Raw genomic sequence first — 14,075 nt, 5'->3', positions numbered from 1 at the left:
TCCTCTGGTGATGCGACCCCTTAAACAGGGTTAGTACCAACAGGGCAGCGCTCGGCTGTGCTGCGTTACACAGTGTCTCAGGGTATTTGTTTGTCATTTCTCGTGCTGCTTCCAATTTGCATCAATTTCAGCTGTTCACATCGTGCCTTTTCTTTTTTTCATTTATATCCTACCAACCCCCTTCTTATCATCCCACCCCATCCCGAAGGCAGGATATCCTGCGCAGGGAAGACGCAACAGTAAAGACTATAGCAAACGCAGGTGGTCAGACTTCCCCTGAGCTGCAAGATTTGTTGTTTTGTTTCTTGTTTTGTTTTTTTCTTTTAATCAACCTGTAGTCAGTGTAATACAACTCACAAAAATTACTCCAAGCCATCATTTTATTCATAACAACCTGAAGTGACTTGTTTAGCAAGCGTGTTCGGCATCCCCGTGGAGCTTTTTAGACTTGACAAGATAAACATCCTAGATAGACTCAGTTTGCTTCCTGTTACAGCTCTTGCTAATAACAATGCTGACAGGAAACTGGTTCTCCTACATGACAAATAAACTTTGATCCAAGCTGTTTCCTAGCAACACAATACCACTGAAACATTTTATGCATATTTAAGATTGCACGCATAAGGTATATTCGTTGTAACTCTTATGGTGCATTAGCTCGAAGGCTCTCCTCATATTTTACACTGAAATCCAAGCCAGTTTACTCCCACCAAACTCATCTGGTGCCGTTTCCTGTGAGAAAATGTATTGGATGTATTCCTTTCCCACTGAGTGGTCCCAGTACTTTATGATACGAACCAGAGACGCAGCAACGGCACCCTAAGATATAGGATACACAATCCTTCTTCTGTCTTAGACTTGGTTCATTTGTATCTGTCCAGTTACTGCTTTTGTTTGTGGACTTTTGGCTCTCAGTCAAAGTACAGTGTTGGGAAGAATCCACTGTGATTGCCAGCAGCTCCCCTGAATTAGGTCACAATTGTAATCAGCCTACTTTGTGAAGTCTCTCTTACGCTCATGTTCAATTTATCGTCAATTTGTAAAGTGTTCTACTGAAACAGATGTCGGTAAATAACCTTATGACAGGCAGGCAAATGTCCAGAATCCGAAATCCCTGTGTCCTTGCTTATTCCCAACGTTATCCCATTTTCCAGCCAAGTAATTATTGGATAGAGGATGAGGTTAAACTTGTGACTTCCTGCTGAAGAATTCTGATCGCTAGGGCTGTCTGGCAGCAGTCTTTGTTCTCATTGCCAAAGTCAGGATCTGTATGTGAGAAAATCTTTTCCCACAACCGGCAGAAAGGGTTCGTGGATGGGAAGGCCAGAATCGACATTGTACCAAAGTTTTCCAGTACTTTGTTTATTTACTTGTAATTTTCTAATTTGTTGGCAACTAGCTGGAGGTGTGTTTGTGTTTGATATCCCTACATTGACGCACACACATGCACACACAAATACCCCTCTGTAGATTGTGTTGGTGGTTCAAGCCGTTTACAGTGTATCCCTGGGGATTAGGACTTATTTGCATAGATCGTCTGGAAAACATTTCCACTGCTCCATTCCCAGGTTTATCAAATACCCAGTGTGTGAGTGTAAATGGATGTGTGAAAGAGGAAGAGGAAAAAGCGGAGGAGAGCGAAGCTTGTCGTTGTTTGATCATGTTTGAAGCAAGGAAAATTCTTCTGAACTGATTCATCAGGAGTTGAACTCTAAGTTATAATTTCACTCTGTAAATCATAATTCACGATCAAAGACTGAATCGTTGTCCACATTTTGTTGCTTTAAAGTTGTTTGATGAGGCTTCTTATGATCTGCAACCCTGTTACATGTTAAATATTTAAAGCACAACACCCTTCTCCAATTTAATTCTCCATGTGCAATATTATCATTTAGCAGCTATCAACCGTGCCAGACTATAATTTCTCCGGTGATGTAAAAATATATCAGAGTCCTTCACAGGATGGCCTCTCACTTTTAATTAATTACAGGCACATGCATGGGCGCACACTGACATCTTCACACATGCTGTACAGTATTAGAAGGGCTAATCTGATTTCTCTGGTTTAAGGCACGATATTGGATATGAACAGGATGGTAGTCATACTTTTTTTAAAGGAAAACCATCCATCGTTGGTGCGTGAAAAAGACTGTCTGATTTTAAATAACTTTGCCAGGCATCAGTTACCATGTTGGAGACTATTTGGATGTTGAACATGTTTGCAGTATCTAGTCAGTGTTTTATTGGGCCAAGGCTGAGAGGCCTGCTCGATAAAGCTGGCGAGTATCCCTTTAAATCCTCTCAGTGTGTCTGAATCGTGGCCAGAACGGACATGATATAAGGTTTTTGGAGGTGGTCCTCTTCCAGCGAATGAAGAGATTGGTTTAAATGCGACATTAGTGTTGGGGATGTAAGAGCTTATAATGTTTTAAGTTCAAAGGTTAGGGCCACGGTATAGAATGGTAATCCCAGAGGATTACTACGAGAATCTGGTAAATATCTGGGGAAATCCCTCTCAGGGACTCTCAGATCCTCTGTTTGTACGGATATTATACCCTCTAACAGTGAGTCCACATGTGTTTACTGAAAAGAGGTTTAGAGTTTTGCATGCGCATTAAACTGGAGAGATGAGAGAAATATCAACATTTGCCTTAGCCAAAACATTCAGATCTGACAAGTTAGTGTATCGCCCCAAACAGTAACTATCTGCTGGGGTGGTCCACCAAGACCGCTATGCATTTCTGAGGTTTTTGCCTGTTTGCATTTGCAGTTAGCAGGAACACTTACATGAAGTATTGTTGCTACATGGTTGGCATAGCAACAACTAGACCACATTCACAACAAGCCGGAAGGTGCCATGATTGGATCTTTTGTGATAATAATAGACTTGGGGAAAAAAAGACATGTAGCTGAAAGCACCCAAATGTGCTATTTTAAGTTATATAATGTAATATTACAAGTGATTATTTTCTTTTTGCATTGTTAAGTATACAATGATTCACTAACAAGAGGCAGAGGCTCCTGGAGCCTTTGATGAAATTAGAATTCGACTAATGAATCATTTGTGCAGCATGTTACCAGTCTGTGGACAAGGGTAGCTTTCATTAAGCCATGATTGTTGTGGTTTTTTTATCATCTTATTATTAATGTTAGTTAATCTTCTTCATTTTCTCTCTAAATAACTTCACTGTGTCTGAATGTCTCAAGCAGCTGAGTAGGAATTCTAGCAGTTATTATATATGCAGTTGTAAGCACCACACAAATCAACACATGTACAACTACATGTGTACAGTAAGCACTATGTCTATGCTGAAGGAGGAGCTAACGAAAGACCTCAAAAAATGTTTCCAAGAACTTTGATGGTTCCTAGTTCCTCTAATGCCGACAAACAAAAAGTAGAGACTACCTTGAAAATATGTAAGGCACGAAATGGTTCCTCCAGTCCAAAGTAGCTAATTGTGCCCCTGAATGAGAGTGAATGCATATACATCCACAGCTTAGATTTTAGGAATGGTAAGCTTTGTTGAGGTTCTATACCACAGCCGTTTTTTTTAATCAGGTGCTTTCAAAAGAAAGAAAAGGCTTTCCAAACCTTCAGACTGCCAATTTCCTTGAGGCAAAGTGGACAAATGGATAACCTTCAATATCTTTACTGTGACGGGATTCCCTTTGGACGACAGGAATTGCACCCACATCCATATATATTTATATATTTATACACTACACACACCTGTGCACAGACCACACACAAATGCCTAAGGGCTCTCCCTGCAGATGAGCTGGGTCATTTTTCACTACCCTGCCTCAGAGGAATCAAGTGTGTCATAATGGAGCTTAGTCACAATGAACCAAAGTTATGGATTGATAAATCCCAGCTATAGAGCACAGTTCAAACTGACTACACAGGCTGCAGGACGGGACTTGTGGAGGGGCCGATAACTCTTTTTCATTCCCCTTTTTTTCATTATAATACCTCAAAATAGATCCTGAAGCAAGATGAAGAAATGTCCTAGGCTGCACCCTGTTCAGCCCATAACTTCATAGCTTTCAGCTTCTTCTATATGTTGTGTCGATTTCTCTGCCTGGCTCATCTCTCATGTATTCTCCTTTTTTCTCCAATCTGTCTTCCTTAACCCTTTTCAGCCTTTTCCCTTGCCAATTCCCTGTGAACGCGAGCTGGAATAGTGAAGGTGCAGATGTGTGAAATTATGAGTACATAGTGGCTTGGTAGAGCAAAGGGTTCACTTGTCTTTTTCATCAGGCATCATGACACTGTCATCAGTTGCGCTGAATCACTTGAAGCCTTTATTGCGTGCCTTTTTGCTGTACACTTGTACACCACAGTCATACCTATTTTTGTTACAATGTCTGACCATTGTGTGACATTGCCTCCTCCTTTAAGTGCCCTACATTTCTGGCACAGGACTGAGTGACAGACAAGAGTAGATCTCCTAGAACGTTGCCATGGCAACTTTTGTTTGCATCTTACTTTGGCAAGCACGGAGCAGTGAGGCCGGTCAAACATTTATGTGCACGCGAGAGTATGTGTGCGTGTGTGCACTTGACACTGCAGGATGTTTCCATGCGCTCAGCTAAAGAAGTGGGTGGTTTGAAAATCTCTGAAGTATCATGAGGATGGAAGCTCACCAAGCTCCTGTAAAGCCAGTGCTTTGAATGGTGTTGTTCTTTGGCTGTTTCCCTAATTAGCCTAGAGGGTCTTTGGACCTGGAGGACACACACACACACACACACACACACACACACACACACACACACACACACACACACACACACACCAGGCAAAATCAGCAAGGCACAGAGAGGATTTAGGCACCTTTTGCCCCAAAATCTCCCCTGCTGTTTCTGGTCTCAGGGTACATGTTTAATAGGCTAGTAGAATACATTAGGACACAAACACACGCACACACACACACACACACAAATAGAACTTGCAGACAGCACTGTTTAATATTCAGCTTGCTAAATGATTAGTGTGTTTGGTATTCCATCTTGTCACAGGGCAGGGAATAGAGGCCACATGGGTTCAACTGCTCTGCAGCACTCAGTGCCCTTGAGTTTACGCCACGAGGGCACACACAAACATGCGGGGTTTTCCTTTTTTTTTGGTTTTTGCTTATGGGACACCAAACAAAAGCCAAAGAAAGCAAAGATAAAAAGAGCTCTACAAGGAAGGCTCATTGATCAGCAAAATTCAGTGGGTTGTACACACAGATGCAAACACACACACACTGTATACAAAGGATACTGTGCAGAACCGCACACTCCTCTCTACGTCACACTGTCCTTCTGAGTGCAGTGCCAGCAGTATCAGTGAACACAGGGTCGCTTGGGTCTATAGTGATTTCTCATTGTCTAAATTATAGATGAAGAGAGGAGGTGTAGGGGTAAAAGATCCTTCCCCTGTGAACACTGACAGTCCACATCCTCTCAGATCATCCCCCGCAATCACTGAGACTGTGTTTCATTGAGAAGACATGACATCACTCGTACCTATTTGTCCTGAACTTCTGTACTCTTCTTTCAGGTTGCTGGCACTCTCAGTACATCTATAGACAGACAGATAGACTGTACGGTCCATTCCAATAAACCTGACAGGGAAAAGTCATCTAAAAGAGAAGACATGAAAAGACTCATGAACTGGGGGAGCCACCTTTAGAAAGTGGATTAAGCCCTTTTGGCACTTTCTGTACATCTCATTTTCATAAAAAAAAAAATTCGAACTGAATAATCAAAGCAGCCTGCGGCCATTCCCTCCTATACTTGACGCACTGTGGCGCTGTATCACCGCATTGTGCTTGTTTGCTTGGATGTAATCATAGGAGACTGTGGTGTTGTTTTAGAGTTTTAAATATAACTGCTGGTTCTGTGAGTGAGCCGCCCATGCACACGTGTACGTCTGTGAGGCCAAAATTTTGTTCAACCACAAAGTGCAGTTGAAACAAATGTATATAAAGGATTTACAAAACCCAAAAAAAGGAAATGGAAGAACTGAGACAAACAGAAGGATGATACGGGCTTGAAACAAAGAGGAGGAGGAGCTAATTAAGCATAAAGAGATAAGTCCACACAACTGACTGTTACAGGAACAACATAGGTGTGCAAGGATTGGGGAGGGAGGGGGTGGGGGCTAAGAAAGGACTTCATTATTTTGGGATTAGGCAATGTGACCTTTCAGTGTGTAATCTGCAAAGAATAAAAAGAAAAATTTCATGAGGAATCAAGCGGAACAAGGTGAAGTTTAATGTTATGACTGCAAGGCATGTTCAGATTAACTCTACCAGCACAAAAAAAACTATTGCTGTGTCTTCATGTGTTATTTTTGTTTCTCTTATCCACACAATCTTTTTAAGAAGCACAAACCACTGGCTCACATTGTGCATATTTTTTAGAGACCCTTTGATGACACTTTGATCTGTCGATGAATGTACATTTTTCTTGAGTGCGTGCGTGTGTGTGTAGCAGAAATGCTTTCTGGCAGTTTTCACCATGAAGCAAGAAAAGGCAAAAGTCTTATCTTTTCAGTTCGTTTGGAATCGAGGTTCCTAAGGGTGCAAATGGCAGCGAGGTTGAACTTAAGATGTGAAGGCAGAGGTGGATTGGTGTGACTTCAACACAACAAAAGTTTGGATCTTGCAAAAATCTTTTATACAGCATTATTCCCAATGTCTTTACTGTTCCCGCTAAAAGTGCCCGTGTGGGTTTTGAAATTCATAAGCGTCTCCGTCTGTCAGTTTTAGTCAGAGTTGTGATTCTATATTAAAATGAGGGGGGATGGGTTTTTTTTGTTTTTCTTGTTTTTTTTAGTGGAAGTCTGGGAATGGAGCTTTGTAGTAAAATAAGAACAAAGCTGCGTTGGCTTCAAAAATATCCCCAGTTTGTTTGAAGTGCCAGTATGTTTCTGATTTTAAAAAACGCCCTAACTGGAACCACATTTCAGTCCCAAAGTCACTCACGGGCAGTGAGGGTGGAGCTCACAGACACACACAATAACACGCACGCACGCTCCCATATACACACTTGTACAAACAAAACAGATCTCGACGGTCAGTCTTTTCTCCAGACATTCCTGGCTGCCTTTCCTTGACCCTCCCTGCTCCATCTCACTCTGCCACTCTGTGAAACACTAGTTTGAGGGGGAAGACAGGATTTGGCCCTGCTATTATTTTTCCATCAGGTCTTTAATAACCTACTGGACTGAACTGAAACTGTATTCCCAATGTTTTATTTTTCTTCTGCATTGTAATCTAATCTACACCATACGTAGATGCTGTTGCGTTCAAACTGCAGACAAGTCGTAAAGCCTGCTGAGATGTAATGATCTCAGCATCATAAATCATCATCGGAGTGCTTGTGTCACAGCACGCTTGCTCTCAAAGTGACGTGTTTAAGAGTGTCTGTTTATTTTGTCTCTATAAATATGTGGGAGAAGCAGACAACGGTAGACGGAGCAAGACAGAGTGTGTGTGTGTGTGTATGTGTGTGTGTGTGTGTCAGTCTTAATTGCCTACCACATCATCCCACAGTTAGGGTTGAGGAGATTCTCCATTTTGCTTCAATTAACCGTTCAGCGGTGTTTATATTGGGTTCCACCAACATAGCTTACCTTTCCCAACACAGACCAACAGCTGTGTTTCCCTGTCTGACCCTAAAACCCCACTCTACCCTGTTAAACCCACCTCAGCCATTCAGATCTTTACCCTTTGGATCGGTACTCTGCAGAAAAATACTTAATCAGCACCTCATTATTACAGCCACACCCCAGCCCAGAATAGAAGCAAACTGGCTCCATAACAAGGCTCGGTCAGGGTCCAGAAATGTTACACCTACAAGTGTTTCTCACTTTGTAGTTCTTGGCAATACTGTCTGTAGGTCATGGAGAGGTTAGCATGTATGGGAAGATAAGGGCCATGGACACTGGATAGGGTGGCTCAGTAAATCACAGTTGCCTGTTATTGTTCCTTCCTGCCTTGCTTCCCTTCTTCCCTCCTTTTTATTTATGTTTTTTTTTTTGTGGTTCAGCTTCATCCATGCCATGCAGGAGGAATCATTCATAGACTCATGCAGTGTAAGTGTTCAGGATCCTGCTTCTAGTCTCCTCTGTCCCCCTTCTTTCACTCTCCCTGGCACTGTTAAACAACAGGACTCTTATCACAGCAAATTGAGGAAGCTACCAATAAACGGAGATGTGAATTTGACCGGAGAAAAAGAATGAGGGGACGGCTGTATGTATTAATGCCAAAGAAAGAGTCATCTGGAGATGTTTAAGTTGGACAGGCCAGTTTCCGGTGTCTGGAGCAGGCCAAAAATATCCAGAAACAGAAAAATCCGGCAGAAGGGAAAAGGATACACCTCCTCGTTTCTCATGTGACCCTCCACATTTAGCAAACTAAGCTGAATTTTGGGGTTGCAGCATACACCGTGGTTGCAAGAAAGCTTTTCAAGCCAAGCTTATAAAATGTAATTGCATCTTGATATTGCTAAATGTTTGGGAAGAGAGCATTTCAATGAATCACATATGGCACAACTGCATTTCACTCAAATAAACAGAATGACACCGAGTACACAAGGTGTGCCACATATGCATACCTGCTTTGCATGGGTGCTCACACTGTTTTCATAACACGGGGACTGCTTCTTGTTGTAAAAGGCAGAATAGCTGAATCATTCAAACTTTTTATAAGCACCCTCCACTGCACATCTTAGTATCTATTTATGGATCCACAAACCAGACTGATTTTGTTATGTTAACAGCTTGCGGTTTTAACGGCTGCTGTTCCAGCCGTGCAAGGTGAACACAAGTGCCCAATTTAGGTCATACAAAAAAAAAAGAGAGAGTCAGTGCAACGGCTGCAGTGGACTGAAGGGCCAGGATTCATTCAAGCAAGCCAAACCTGTGAGCAAGATTTGTGTTTGAAAGCGCAGACAGGAAGCTACAAGCTGTAGGGAGAGGCAGAGAGAGGGAGCGCAAACCAAGGGTCTAGACAGAAACCTCTGCTTGTTTGCTTTTTAGCAGGGTATAACCAGCATTTGAAGGTTTGTGCAGCTCTGTCACAATACACTTGTTACATGCTGATTTAAAGGTGATCACTCATATTAGATAGTCTCAACTCCTCCTGCCCCTGCACAGCGGATTTCTTAAAGTAGGCAGACTTTACGTTGTTATGTATCAGTACCGTCCTGCAGACACAGATGTTTGGGTGCAGACACACACACACACACACACACACACTCACACATCAGGAAAGAGAGAGAGGTCTGCAGTTTCTCATGGCTGCGAGCTGCCGCTGCAGAAAATTCCCCCTCATCTCCTCCTCTCCCCGCCCCCACATCTTGCCTCCATTATTCCCGTGTTTTCGAAGCAACTCCGGTGACAGCGAGAAGCAAAGCTGGCGAAGTGAAGGCAGACTGGAGCACAGTCAGCCGCTTCTTCCGGCCGTCCCCCTCGGTTGCCGACCGATGGTACGGTCTCCCGCGTTCCGCACGTTCACACGCCGTTTGTGCACGGTGCCGGTAGGGAAAGGTGTGGGGAGGGGGTGGGCGGGGGTTGGTCGTCCAGGACTAGCACCGTGGAGCTGAGTGCTTTCCACAAGGAGGGATGAGAGAGAAGCCTCGCTTGAAAAACGCTCCACGGTCGCCGTTAATTAGCGCCTATTTATTTTTTTGCTTGAACGGCGAAGACGTGAGAAGACGGGATTATACGGCCAGCTCGCAACTAACGTTAACTAATGGTCACAAACATGGATGCTGATGTGCCTCATCCTCTAGGCCGGACAGAAAAGCGGGTGTTTTTTGAGGATTTTCTGGCTGCAACACGACTCATTTCTTTCTGGGATTAAATTTTTTTATTATTATTTTTGTTTTTTCTCTCCTTCTTGGAGCCGGCTTCTGTGAGTGGCAGTGAGCATTTATTTGCAAGGTACTAACTAATGATAACCTTACTGCGGTCGCTTATACTGACCAAGCATCACTGTCAACTCTCTCTGTGTGTGTGTGTGTGTGTGTGTGTGTGTGTGTGTGTGTGTGTGTGTGTGTGTGTGTGTGTGTGTGTAATTGTGCTGTCAGCCCCAGCGAAGAAATAATGAAACACTGTGAACATGGCTGCTTCAGACAGCACTGTAGTGGTATATGTCTCTGGTCTTTAAATATCAGCGTTTCTTGGTGGTGAGTCAGGCTTGAGGATGCATGTTAACCAATTGAGACCTGACCACTAATGGGGTCAGAAATGTTGCTTTGTTGAATGCATCATGAATCACACAACAGGATAAGGTGATGCAGCCAGCAGCACATGTGCCTTTGGCCACTGTTTCTCTCAGAAGAGTTGCATTGTAAAGAAGAAACATTTTGTAACAATGTATATTATTTAGCTCATGGTGCAGCTAGATTGTGTTATATTGAAAATTCCTCATTTTCTACTTTTGTCAGCCTTCTTTACTGATAACAACCTTGTAATAGAGACTTATTACATTTATTTTCATGCAGTTTTGTGGCCAAAACCCATCTGTTTGTGCCAGATTGGGCTGCTTAGTTTTTGTTCCTCAGGGCAGTGATTTGTTACCTTGACATTAAGACTTGCACTATTCCCATGTGCCTCAAGCTGAGTCCCAGTGACAGCGTGCATGCCACATTACAGTTTGAAGTGTTCTGCAGACAGGATACTTTAAATGTTTGATTATTATACTCTAGTTTTTTGCTGAGTAATTGAGCAAAAATATGTGGATTAATGCGATGTTATGCCTTTACAGCAACCTTAGTTGCGCTTGACATCTCTGAGTTGTTGTACAGCTCACATCTGGTTGCATCTGCACCACTAAACCTACCACTAAGCAGCTATGGTAGTAATTAAATCACTGTGTACAGTATAAACACATAGTGTTTTCAGAGATATAATGTAACTCCAGGACAGGAGGATGGGGGATAAAAACAAAGGGCAAGGATGGAAAATGTAAGGGTTTGTGTGTCACTTGACTGTGTGCACAGGTGCACCCAATCTAAACCCTCAAACCACAGGGGATCAGTGGCGAGGGGGAGGGTAAGCTGAACCCTGCAAAGACACTAGAAGCCACACACACCCACCAGTAATGATTTGGGGAAGTTCACACTGGGATGAGTGCTGCGGTACTTCTTTCCCTCACTTTTTCTGGTATCATCGTCTCTTTGCTAAAGTCTCACCCCGATGCAAGCTGGCACAAATGGTGAGAAAGTAGGCTAACTTTGTTAAGGAGACACCCTTACCAAATTACAATAGCCTCAGGAGGCCAATATGATCCTCTTGATAGAGTTACAAACCAGTTATACTTGTGTTCAGATTAATAGCATCTGTTTTTTGAGAGGAGTTTTGGACAATGGTGATGTTTCCCCCGTCTCTTTATTCCTGGATTTGTTTGTATTTGAGTAGCAAATGTTAGGGCAGGTTTGCAGAGACGGCTTGGCTTTGTCTGCCGTGTAAAATATTTGGTCTAACACGTGTTTTCCCACAGTTGACTGTTTCATCATTACACCTGCTTCACTGTTTACGCCTGACCTTGGCAGACGGATATTATTCATTCTTTTGGAGCTCTATTCAGCAAACCTGGTATCAGCAAAACAGACAAACACTCCAGTGAACACTGTCAGCAGGCAGCTTCCCTCACTTTGGTCACTAGTCCTCTGATGGATAGTGGATTTCCTGCTCAAGGAGGAATGTTAAAAATGTCCGTGAGGAACAGAGCAAGGCCCATTGTGTGTATTTAGATCAGCTAACCTTGTTATGGCTCGAGCTAACACACATGCAAACTCCAAGCCTGTCATGCAGGGTATTGCTCACATACTGTACTTATTGATGAGAGGCACAATGATGTTTTTCAATTTGAGCAAAATATATGAGTCATTTGGAAATGTACCAAATTTTTGTTGCATGAGTTGTAACAATGTAGTTCTGTAGAATAGTGGGATACAGGTGTATGTTTGGATGAGCTGTTATAAACAAGTATATTAAGAAACATGCATTTTTTTCTATTTCTCAGATGACAGAGGGCCGGCGATGTCAGGTCCATCTGCTGGACGACAGGAAGCTGGAGCTCCTCGTTCAGGTGAGCGTGTCTTCCTCCTGACCTCTAGTTCTTTCTTTCCTTTCTCCCCTCTCACTTTACAGACTATCAGTTCCTTACAGCTAGGGAGAAGTGATGTCTGCAGTCCCAAGTGACTTCCATTATTGCTGACGAAGGGAAATTTGGTCAGGAGTAGGTGACGCTGCGCTTTCTTGATGCTTTCCCTGATCTCTCTCATACACATGCATAAAAGCGCACATAGGTTGCGCTCGCAGCACTGATTTGCAGTGCCTGTTTAAACTCTGAATCCTGACATACAGTTCCACTCGATCGAGTCCTGAATGGAAACCTTTGCTTCAATTACCCTGGCTCTGCTTTTAGCCTTTAGTTCTCCCAGCAAGCCTCTCTGTAGTAATGAATAAAAACAGCACCATCCTAAAAAAAACTGCCTCTCTTTCATTTACGTTTTTACCATTACCTTTTTCAGCTTTCAGCTGCAACTCTCCTCTGGTCTGCTTTCTTTTCTATACCAAAGGTCTTCATTGATTGCTAATGATATTGACTTTTGCCATTCTTTTTATTTTCTTTTGGCTTGGCTAGATACACTGAAATGGATTCATTAGGAGCTCCTTACACTCTTCCTAACCTCCCATAGTTCCCTTTGGTCTGACCATTACTCGATTCCTCTGAAACAGAGAAAGACAAAAGAAAGTAATTGCCCTGGAACAGGAGAAGAACAGCAGGCAGAGAATAGAACGATTGACGCAGAAGCTCGGGAGGTTGAGAAGGAGAGAGAAAAATGAGATGAGGGCTAAGGAATGAAAAGGAGATGACACTAAAGGGAGAGAGAGGAGAAAATGGAGAGGAGAGCCAAGGATAGGTCTGCTGACTTTCTGATTTGATTACTCTGCCAGAACTGATCCTCCCTTTCAAATTGGTACTTCTTTTTCTGCTCCTCTTCCTTAGTCACTCTGTCTGTCTCTCCACTCTTGGCTCCTCATGTCTTCTTTTCTCATTCAACAGCTGGCTAGCTTTTTACCTGTCTTTCCATTGCTTTATCTCAATTTACAAATACAAATGTTTCAGCTCTATCTTGCATCCATCCACCCTCTCTATTGCTCTTCTCGTTTCTTTCAGTACATAAAAATAAAATAAAAAGACAACTTGGGGCTTTAACATAAATATTTCTTAATGTAGTGCTTATGTGAAGAGTTTTGTTGGTATATTCGGATAAGGAGTGAGTGATAAAAATTGGCTGTGTTAACCGCGTTTGTGAGAAGAAACAAGACTGGCAAAAAGGTCAGAAAAGTGGATGTCATTAACAAACTTTTGTCACATAAATCAGGAAACTGCAGGCTTTCTTTCTCTCTCAGTCCCTGTCCTTGCCTCCATCCGTTAGGCGGATGTTCTGCAGGTCATTGAGTTGTTAGTGGGACCACAGAGAATCACAGTGTTATTCTTAAGTTTTCCACTGAACTAAAAAGCAGTCCAGTCCTCCGCTTGTTTGCAAAAAAAAAAAAAAAAAGATTTGGATGTTCACATTTCAAAAACAGTCTAAACCAGTGTGTTTATTTATAATTTGTGTTTATTTATAAGTCTCCCCCGATCGTAAAACAGCGCCATTGTCAGGTCTGTCCCATTGAGGTTTTCATGAAACTTGTTGTAAGCATGCCAGGTACACAAGCCAGTTACCATCTGAAAAAAGGCTCCTACTCCTGTCAGTGAGTTGTAACATTGACCAGCTGTTTAATCCCAGAAGAGTCATTTAGCCTTGTCTACTTCCTTCAGTCTGATAGCGTGCCCTCTGTGGTTTGCTTGTGGAGCAATGCCTCATTGGCAGGGAGCAATGTACCAGAGGGACAGCGCGCTTATTAACCAGGTTGTAAAGATGTAAAGCTAACTACCAAACACACCTCTCGGTGAAATTGTATATTAGTACAGAAGCTATTACTTACGTAGCCTAGACTGTTGCGAGGCTAAAGGGTAAATAAGGTTCAGTTGTGTAACAGTGTTGCTTTTCTACATCAC

At 42.7% G+C, this 14,075-nt stretch overlaps 1 protein-coding gene across 11 annotated transcripts in view; it reads left to right on the top strand.

The window, feature by feature from the left end:
- The window catches only part of frmd4a (FERM domain containing 4A), a 96,582-nt gene that overhangs the window by 50,882 nt on the left and 31,625 nt on the right, over window positions 1-14,075 (top strand). For 9 of the 11 annotated variants that reach the window (XM_085412041.1, XM_085412042.1, XM_085412040.1 and 6 more), the window contains exon 2: window positions 12,024-12,089. In XM_085412041.1, the coding sequence (XP_085268167.1) occupies window positions 12,024-12,089 (66 nt within the window). Of the gene's footprint in view, window positions 1-9,554; window positions 9,938-12,023; window positions 12,090-14,075 lie in introns of those variants that run through there. The other 2 variants (XM_085412044.1, XM_085412043.1) reach the window with 2 other exon arrangements.

The sequence above is a fragment of the Rhamphochromis longiceps genome, linkage group LG7 (genome assembly GCF_057381845.1).
Source record: "Rhamphochromis longiceps isolate RC_006_pf linkage group LG7, R_longiceps_female_GT1.1, whole genome shotgun sequence".
In the NCBI taxonomy this organism is placed as follows: Eukaryota; Metazoa; Chordata; class Actinopteri; order Cichliformes; family Cichlidae; genus Rhamphochromis; species Rhamphochromis longiceps.
Note: the sequence above shows the minus strand (reverse complement) of the source record. Positions and strands in the feature narration are given on the sequence as shown.